This window comes from Pomacea canaliculata, linkage group LG6 (genome assembly GCF_003073045.1).
Source record: "Pomacea canaliculata isolate SZHN2017 linkage group LG6, ASM307304v1, whole genome shotgun sequence".
Classification (NCBI taxonomy): domain Eukaryota; kingdom Metazoa; phylum Mollusca; class Gastropoda; order Architaenioglossa; family Ampullariidae; genus Pomacea; species Pomacea canaliculata.
In genome coordinates, this window is record NC_037595.1 from 25,788,010 (window position 1) to 25,798,484 (window position 10,475).

At 35.5% G+C, this 10,475-nt stretch overlaps 1 protein-coding gene across 1 annotated transcript; it reads right to left on the minus strand.

Moving 5' to 3' along the window:
• Positions 1–293: 293 nt before the first annotated feature.
• LOC112566823 (hsp90 co-chaperone Cdc37-like) lies at positions 294–10,426 on the minus strand. The gene is given in 12 exon segments (XM_025243206.1): positions 294–1,879; positions 2,188–2,256; positions 3,451–3,571; positions 3,875–3,965; positions 3,968–3,989; positions 4,332–4,490; positions 5,175–5,237; positions 5,574–5,624; positions 6,067–6,171; positions 8,169–8,220; positions 8,598–8,731; positions 10,248–10,426. Coding segments are annotated over 12 exon segments (1,140 nt in total). The 5' UTR covers positions 10,287–10,426; the 3' UTR covers positions 294–1,645.
• Between the last annotated feature and the right edge of the window lie 49 nt (positions 10,427–10,475).

Below are 10,475 nucleotides of genomic sequence, written 5' to 3' on the forward strand. Positions count from 1 at the left end.
GGAGTAGTTAAGGCCCTATGCTCCACTGGGGGCGATTAAGAAGAATAGGATAATGCATGGATACATTTATGTTTACAGTGTAAAGGCCTCAGCCAATGGCAGAGGTGGGGTGGAAACTGACCTCTTTCATGATGCAGAGAAAACATTCATCCAGAATTGCATGGAGCTGAAGTCTTTCATTGATCTATCCAAAACATAAGTCACCCATTTATTATTTGTAAAGCAATTTCAATTACTGCACTCGAAGCGATTTTGAGGCAACTTGTCTGCCCATGTTTAAACAATGCACAATCTGGAATTTGGCAAGTCTTTATTAAGCAACACATGAAACATTTATGTAACATTTCAAATTAACTTTACAAAAAAATAGTTCATCGGGTGATTAAAAATGTTATATTTGTTAGTTACAATAACTGTCTCCCTTAATTTTATGAACCCTAAAAAGATTTTAGCCCAGTGAGGATCTGTTGGAGTTAAAGCACTTAAATGACATTTGAACACAGGTCTGTCATGCCAGCAAAATGTCATCAATTTCCTACTATGGAATAAAGTCCAAAATCTTGCATATTTTTTAATCTGCAATGACAATTCATAATCATGGGTCATGCTCCATGGTGACCTAATTACACAGACTACAGTACTTCAAGATCTTTCAAATCTCATCCTCTTAACTGTGCTTGCAGCACTTATTGTTTATTTTTTAATTTCAGGCTGCATGTAAGTTTGCCATCATTTTCATATCCTTGGGTTCTCCACCCATGCCATTGCTAAGAAATGATAGCGACAATCACTGTTGGAAAATGCAGCAATCACTAATAAATGCATGCACCATCAGCTCACATTTAAATTCAGGTATCCATCATTTGAGGTAAAGCAGTGTGAAGACATGGTAAATTGATAATAGCATTTATGGATATTAATCACGCCGTGAGAGTCTCAAGGTAAAAGACAGCTGTGTCAATTTCCAGTAATGAGTTAGGAGACATGTTTCTATAAATCAAGCATCAAGGCAACTGACAATGCATGCAGGAAGAGAAGCCAGTTGTGGTTTAATCTTGAAAAGGCAGCTAATCACCTCTCGGTAAACATGCAGCCATAATCAGCAAAATGCTTGCTACCTTAGCTTATGCCTATTGGCACTTCCAAGGGTCATATTCATGAAGCAAATGCAAGTTGTACCCCTGGGTAAATCAAAGGCAAGTATAATTTCAGTAGTCATAAAGTGCCATCCAGACTCCATGGATGTTGCTCTACTCCTGGGACCATAGTTATTAACCAGGGGTAATCATGTCTTGAGGTAAAGCAATAATGCAATATATAAGAGTCTGGACAGTGCATTATAACTACAGAGATATTTTTTCATGATTAACCCTTTTTTAGACAGTGGATTAAAACTTGTACTTGCTTCATGAATATGGTCACAGGACTGGATTAACCAGATAAAGAGGATGCAGAAATGAATTTAATACATTTAACCCTATTAATACTTGCTAAAAGAAATCTGAAACTGTTTCTGGCAATATGAAGTACTCTTTCATGATGCTGTGTTAAAAAATCAGACAGCCATCTTGCATGATGCTGTGGGCAACTTGACTTATAGTACTGCAACCATTTTTATATTTGTTGATCTTCATGGTCTCACCCTTCAGATTACTTCTTCATACGTTTCATCCTTGTCATCACCTGCACTGTCATCCTGGGTTGCTGCAGCCTTGCCATCACCCTCTTCATCTGCCTTTTCTGCATCAGCAGCATTAGGGACCCACAGACCCGAGTCAATGCAGCGCTTGATGTGGTATTCTGCCTCTTCTTTGGGCATCTTCATGACCACATCTTGAAGCATCCCAATGTCCCGACTCTCAAAACACTTCTGCATTTCCTGTATTAAAAAAAGTGTGTGTGGGAGGGGAAGGTTTACAGGTATGAACATTTTAAGCACTGGAAGTAAGCTACAGGTTTCTGGGATGTTTTTGCTAGTCTTTGTCTTGCTCCTGCTCCATGTTTTTTTTCCTCATTTATATTTATTTTACACTACTTCAGTACAAACATTTACAGTTCATATAAAATACACGAAGTCCATGACAATTACAGTGCAAAACAAAAAAAAAAAAGCACATAATTATTAAACAACTTAGTTTGCACAGACACTACAAAAAAAGAAAAGAAAATCCTGTTCTATGTTCTTACCGGAGGCAGGGATTCCATCACCTCCACTGGATCAAGACCACCGGGACCTAACCTCTTCTCTCGTTCTTCCTGCACACCAGTTGCAATTTAAGATAAAATACCCACAAACCTTTTTTTTTTTCTTAAAGTGAAAAAAAATAGGAACCAGTTACATTCATATTACTAATTAAAATTGCACAATACGGTGTTGGTTGCCTAGTTCACGAATGAGAACTTGCTGGCAAATTAATTCTTTCTAAAAATTCATGGTTGAAAAAAGCTTTTTGGTGCTCAATGTTGCTAACACTAAACAGCCGGTCCCTACAAGTTTTTATTGGCTGTTAATAGGTGCAAGGTTTCAGGTATCTTACGTAGACAGCAAGCTATTATTCCACTAAAGAATCAACATCATTTTATGAAAGTGCATCAGCACCTGTTCCTGCTGGCATGTTAGGAATTTCGGGGTCAGCAGCCCTGTCGAACTGCAGCACAATCATTAGCATTTTAACATTTCGGTTCACGTAGTTCTGCATTCTATCATGGATAAAAGCTTGTTTGTTGAGGGTGGTCAACATTGCTAGCAAGATTACTTGCATTCCACAAAAACCATTAGGTGATATACACACCAGGGCTGTCACCATTGTCAGATCTCACCAGGCCCGTTCTTAGCCCCCGCGGGGCCCGAGGCAAAGGGCATGTGCGGGGCTCACGATCACACATCTAAAGTCACTTTTCCTCAGGATTCGTCGTTTTATCATTGACAGCACGCTGCATACACATTACAACATAAGCCTACACGTTCGTCAATAGGTTACAATCAAAAGTGCGGGGCCCCTTGAAGCGCGGGGCCCTAGGCAGATGCCTCGTCCGCCTGCCCCTAAGCACGGCCCTGCCTCTCACCCATCATATCATTTTCAAAATGAAACATGAAACTGGTTTCCAAGAAGGGTATTTTTGCACCTTACCAAATGTGACACCACTCTTAACAAGAACTTGCAAATGAACCACAGCTTCCTTATCCACTGAAATTTCTGCTTTTGACAAAATCTATACCTCTCAAATCCAGCTTTCACTCATGCAGATGAGTGCATATCAATTTTTTTAAAACCCTTTAAAAAAAAATATCTACTTATTTCTAATTTCCTTATTTAACTATGCCAATTTTAAGGACAAAGTCTACTACCCCATCACCACTGAATTGTAAGGCACATCTATGGTAATAGCACTGGTTATTACTTTCTCTCCTCTAAACCTGGAAGAAAGATATCTAAAACTGGTGTGTACCTCTTCATACTCCTTGATTGCTTCTTCGATCCTAGCTTTTGCTCTGCCCCTTACTCTCTCGCGAAAACTGTTAAGTTCATCATTGAAGGCCATCATGTACTGCTCCTCTCCAAGCTTGATTCTACATGAGTATTAAAGATAACAACAAAGATCTGGTTGAATGATTAAAAAAAAAAAAAAACCCCTGTAACAAAATTAAAAGTTACAAAGTACACCTGTGCAACTACAATAAATATGAGGAAAGTTGCCAAACAGAAATAAATTTCTCAATACATTGTACTTACAAAGTTTCTAGTAGCTTTTTCTCTATGAAATGATAAATAAAATCTGATATACATCCTTAGACTTAAAAAAAAAAAAACCCAACAAAATTCAACAGCTTTTTAGCAGTTGGCAGACTACAAAATGATGGGCAGAATGGTACCTTGAGAAGAAAGCTCTAACACAGCTGCGTGGGTCTTGCTCTAAACTCTTTGCTAACTCCAAAATAAACTGCATGACAATACACTGATGTGAACATGTTTCATCAGATCATGTTTCTGAAACACACAAGTATTTTAAAAAATTATTATAAATAAATGTTTTACAAGTTTTATTGCTGCCATAACGATGTGAATGTTTAAATAAAAAGGAGATGCAAAAAGAGACATAAGCAATAACACCACCCTAGATGTGTGGGAACCTAGACCTAATAAGCATCATAAATAAAACAGCATTAAAAAAAAAAGTGGCATTATTTCTTTGTATACATAAAAATTAAAAATTACAGGAAAAAATACTAGTTGTTCATCTACAATCATCTGCTCTTGATATAAAAAGTGTCTATTACACTTTATTAACTACTTAAATCTCAACAAAAAACAATTGTTGGCAAAACCAACCTCTTCCACTTCCAGATCAATGCACCAGATGACCAGGTAGTTGGCTGTCTCTTCACAAACAAGATATGGGTGTTCCTGGAGATACTGTAAGCTGTCATCGTATCTTTGCATCATCCCAAACTTACGAATATCGTCTCTATACTTTTTGCTGAACTCTTGCTGCAGAGAGACAAAATCAGTACAATTTTTGCTCTTACTGGGACTACCACTTGCATTGTAGAAAGAAAAGCAAAAGCTAACTTGACAAACAAAAAGAAACCTGATTGACGGAATGGGCACCTGCATTTTCAAATCACTCAGAACACAGAAACACACGCAACATAAAAACAACAAAAATCAATTAGAAAAAGAGGTTCATTAAAATAAATTCTGAACATATAAAGAACCTGGAGCTGACAAATACAAGTGCAAGATGATAACAAATGATCAATCAGATACATAGATTTTCTTACTACTAATCTCTTTGTAGATAAATTTTCTTATACTGAAGTACAGTTGACTCTATGCTACCAACAAGTCACAGGATGAAATAACTTATTCTAACAGGAAGCAAAGGTCACATGAAAGTCAATTTTAAGTTTTATACCTGCCTGAAATATTCTGAATGTTTGCTAGCTGAGGAATGAATTAAAAACAAAGTTTCATGATAATTTCATGAACATACATGCTCATTGTTCAACAAAGGGATAATTCTCCTGCACAGCATATGCAAGTTTCAGACAAGATGCTGCACGCTGTATTCCGGTTCCAAAAGTAAGATGTGTGCTCCTTTCCTCACTTTTATTATCAACATTGATGGTACGCGTGCATGTGTGTATCAAGTCCACCACAATAATAAAATACCTGTTTTTCTGCCTTCTCTTCTTCAGACAGTTCTTTAGGTGGTGGTGTTGACTTGTTGATCACCTGTGACAAATCACTTGTTACTTCTAATCATAATCATTAAGAATAAGTAGGCAAGACTTGGGAAAATTAACATTATAAACCAAAAAAACTAATTAAACTAGAAAATGTTATATAGTTGCTTTTTCAACACATACATGGCAAAACATATGGTCAAAGTATTTTAAAGAAACACACACACACACATATATGAATAGTTCTTTTTTTGAAATTTGGCCTTCTGGATTAAATTTTCAGCTGAACGCAGACATGGCTCATATGTGCACAACATAAGCCTGTTAGTTTCATACTTTTAAGGAACAGCTTTTGCAAACTCAAGGCAAATAATAGAATACTTACTGTTTTAGTTTTTCCTTCATGGCAGATGGTGTCAATGTTCCACGGAGTTAACTATAAAAATATCAAGAGCACAACATATGCATAAATGACCATTCTAATGGAAGAGAAATTTTGACCTTACTTCATTAAAATCTACAAATCTTTACATAAATTACTATGATAAATGTTGCTGAAATCTGAAGATTAACAGTAGAAAGTGAGGCAAAGAAATTCGGAACTACATGGGCCCAACTGAGGGGGTCTGCCCAAAACTGGGTTCATTAGCGAGGTGTTGTTGCGGACCTATGCTCCTTGAGGAGTAACAAGGAATAAACTAATGTTGTTGAAATCACCTAGCACTTAACAAGTTACAAAGGCACTCTCTCTTTCAAAAAAGGCATATGTGCCAAAATGGGCTAGTTTTATTATTATTATCTGTAACATTCACACATGCTATCTAAATGATTTCTTGAATGAGTTCAGAAGGCAGATAAATGGACATGAAAAAAAGTACCCGCTCTTCTTTTTTCAGATCGTCTTCTTTTCTTCTAAATTCTTCCTCTTGTTTTTCCAATTCTGACATTTCGAGCCTTAGTTTCTCAAACTCAGCAACTGATGACTGTAATAGAAATGTCATTCAATAAAGTGATGTAACATAAAATTAAAAATAGTAGTGGTGGCATGATGTACAATGCGTTTCAATATTTAGATCTATTAACCTATAATAAAGACAATAATCATTGATGCATCATTTTAAAGAGCATTTTTTTTCAGATTTAAGTGGCATGATTTTCAAGAAATATAGTTTTCTTGTACTAAATTCAAATGAAAAATTGTAACCGTATGGAATGGTGAGCTCTTGTCATGAAGTAGGCTATATGGCAGAAATTAAAAAAAAAAACTTTACACAATGTATACAAATAAGAAGCGCAACAGAACAAAAAATTTTATTGGAACATAAATTAAACTTCAAATATTACTATTACAGTCATTTTCAGCTACTGGCGTACAAATGTCAAATTAAGCAACCAGCAACCATCTTAAAATATATATACAATATACATCAACAGACTGATTGCCTACTTTCACATACATGTATTATGAAATACCTCATTGGTTGACTTTTTTTAAAAAAATATAAGCTCCTTAAGGGAAGTAATTCATAGTCAGGTTCCCAGGTGAAGCCACCAATTCCTTCCCTTATATTTATGTGCACACTTATTTTGTGACACTACTCAGTTTGCAATTCACTCACAGTGGCTGTTGACAGTTCACTTATGTGGCAGTGAAGCATATAGAAAGTTTTAACATTTTAGTGGACTTAAGTCTAACAAAGGCACTAAAATGAACATACATATTACGACACTTTTTAAGAGACATCATTCAGTTAACTTTTTTCAGAAAGTACCATCTGGCATCTCCCATGCCTTCAAGCTGCTTTCTTAATAGAAACCCCATCAATCATCCATCATTTGTGCATATGCACACCCCAAACTTGAAAAAAAAAAAAGCCAGCATCCTGATCACTTCAGGCTTAATAGTGCAACCTTTTTTTGATATTCAGGTTAAGTTTATTTTAAAATAATAATTCAAAAATATAGGTATATAATTATGCTGAATTTTCAAGACATAAGCCTTCAAACATCAGCATTATCACCAGCCACTAACAAAGCAGAAGAAAATTACTATACCTATACTTGAGAGTTCTGTTGCGTGCAAGTAGCATTTATAACAGCAAGAGTGGCTCAGTCCAGCAAATCTATGCATGTCTTAGAGTTAAATGAAAAAACATCACTCAGGTTTTCGTGTTCAAGAAGCGATTTTCTTGCCCAGAAAATGAAACGGCTGATTTTCAATATAGCCCTATAGATTTGAACTTTATTTAGAAGCTTCAGCTGAAGTGAAAAAAAAAATTAATTAAAAATTAGAAGGCCCAACCAAATTCACTCAGCAGACTAAAGAGTAAAATGTCTTCAGATCAAAATTTAATGGACAATAATCAGTCATTGCAGCTTACGTTATGTATGTTTGTCTAAGACAAACTTCGGTAATTTTTCTATTTGATAGATGGTTAATGTTCAGCATTTACTTTAGATTTACAAATGCTGATAGACTTCTTATTATTAAATATATAACATAAAAATTTGATAAATATTTATCAATGTAAGAAACTTATTTCTTCCTTATTTAGCTGCATGTAAAATTTACTACTTACTCGCATGTGTTCCCATTTAAGCTTCTCATATGTTTGTTACCCTCAATTATTTTTGTTTTTGCTGTTTCAAGCATGCACATCAATGGTGCCCTCACAGTATTTTTTTTTTTTAGCATTGTGCTGCATAAGGATATGATCAATGATGTGTTTGTGACTATGCCATAACATTATTTGTAATTGTGTAGAAAGTGTTGATGTTAGTGATTTGTTTAAGCTTTTTACTAGCAACCATTTTCTCAACAAATCCAGGTGTGATTAAGAGAAAAACATTAATATTTCTCATGCATCTTCATCATAAAATACTACTGGAATGTTTTTGTTATACTTTATGTTATATTTGCAGCAATTTTTGCTGAGCGCTCATCTTGTCCTTTTAAAAAACCAATTTTATCCATACAAACCTCTTCTGCTTCTTTTAGCTTCTGTTTCATTGCTGCCATTTTCTGTTGATATCTGGAGCAAAAAAGATACTGAGAAAACATTTGATTACAAACAAATAATGATGCTGATTGACTATATCTATATAACATAAATATATTTTAAAAAGTTTTATTTGCTATTTATAGAGAAAACTCTTGTAATGTGAAAAGATGTGATCAGGACTAGGTCCCTGAATACGGTGATACCAAGTGATACTTGTTTAAAAAAAATGGAGTTAAGCTTTTAAAGTGGCCTATCTAAAAATCAGACACCACAAAGTTCAGTAATGTACCAAAGAAGAACTTATAATTAATAATAGTACTATGGAAAAATTAGTCTTAGAAAAATGGCAGCATCACTATAGTCACTTTTGGAGACAAAAGAACATTTCAAGACAATAATGAACTCACGATTGTTTCTCTTTTTCATACGATTCTTTCTTTTTTTGGGCTTCTGCCATTCTTTCCAGGCGGGCCTGATGCCTCCAGCGAAACAGGCTAGCAGTGTCAATGTTTGGATGGGTATCGTCTTCATCATCAGAAATCTGGAAAAATCCTCAAAATTAGACAGCATGTTTTTTTCAACATTTTTCCTCAGCTGTTGCTTTGCATCTATAGTTAAACAAGTCAGATGTTCATAAGATGCAGTTACAGTCATACTCCAGTGTGACCGAAAAATAATCAATGGTTGATAAACATGTTGTGAACCAAAATTCTATAACACTCAAAATGATGGCTACTAACAATTAGGAGGGTGGTGCTGACAGTGGACAGTTTATGTCATAAATATCTGAGTCTTCAGCTACTTGCAGAAAACTGCTGCCAGCTCTGCATGCTTCAAGTTGAAGTTTGACATGGGAAGCATAACGCTTCATAACACAGGAGCTGCATTCTGGAATACCCTGCTTTCAAACATTTTTTGTTGGTACAAGGCCGAGTGGAGACAGCAAACTATCTCATGCAAGGGTACTACATTCCATGAATAGTCTGAAGCTGTTTCTTCTCATGAAAGAGAAAGCAAATGACAGAATTTTATAGATATTCCTCTGTACTGGGAGTGCATGATTACAGATGTGATGTGCTATGTGCATGCATGGGTGTAAACTTCTTGCTTACTTTTAAACAATAAAAATTCATGCTCATTTGAATCACTTAAAAATTGCATAGAATTGATGCAAGCAAAGCATGCTTTTTTGTACATATATCACTATTTGTAATATAATTACATTTGTAACATACCTGCATCTGAAAACTCAGGAACAAATACATTGAGTAGCACACAAAGCCATGAGCCTTACCTCCCAGGTCTAATTTAAACTGATGCCAAAACAAAATTTTTAAAAATCCCTATCACCTGGACCATTAAAGGTACACAGCTCTGTGATCCACTTCCCTAGGTTCATTCTGATCAGCACCATTTTCCTTCTCTTTAAGGGAATCACGATAACTCCAAACACAATACACTTGTACAATGCAAGTGTTGCATTTGTACCAAAACTCTGCGACCAGCTACTATGATTTGGTGCCAGCTGGATGGTTTATGCAAAGAAATCTAAGCTCTGTTCATTTTAACACTTGACCCTAATGGTTGTTTCTAAAAGATCAATCAGTCTGTCGAATATTATGTATGGACTGACTTTGTGAGTAAGCCAGTGCAAACAAGATCCCAAACACCTTGAAGTGATACACAATAAAGGCATAATTACCAATGCTACAAACCACTAACAACTAAACGGTACCACCTGTGTGTTAAGGCCAACACAAGTAAGTGTATTCTATCTGCCACTTTGTGTAAAACGATCGTTAGTAGATTTCAAGCTTTGGCGGTTAGGATACACTTATCCAATACAAGGTGTAAAAACACGAGAAATGAACATTCGGACTTTTGCTGCTTAACTAACAATGAACAAATGTTTCAAACTGTGCATGAAACTAAGAGGACGTCTTTCGTTTCTCGAAGTTTCGTTCATGTTTCTCTGCAGTTCTTTGTACATACTTTGAAAAAAAAACTGATTGAATGAACACGATACCAAACAAGAAATGCTTTTATGCCCACTCTACCTCAATATGATCCCATTTACTGTAGTTAATTCCGGACATTTCTTCGTCGTCTTTCTCTCCCCTTTCCTCGCCTCCGTCGTTTATGAGAACAAAACGCAAACTGATATTACAGATGATAGCGACAAAAGTTATGCGCTGTATTATATTTGCTTCTATTTCCAAAAAAGAATAAAACTACACTGTATACAAGATTCTTGTTTTTGAAATAATCAAATAATTACAAAAGAT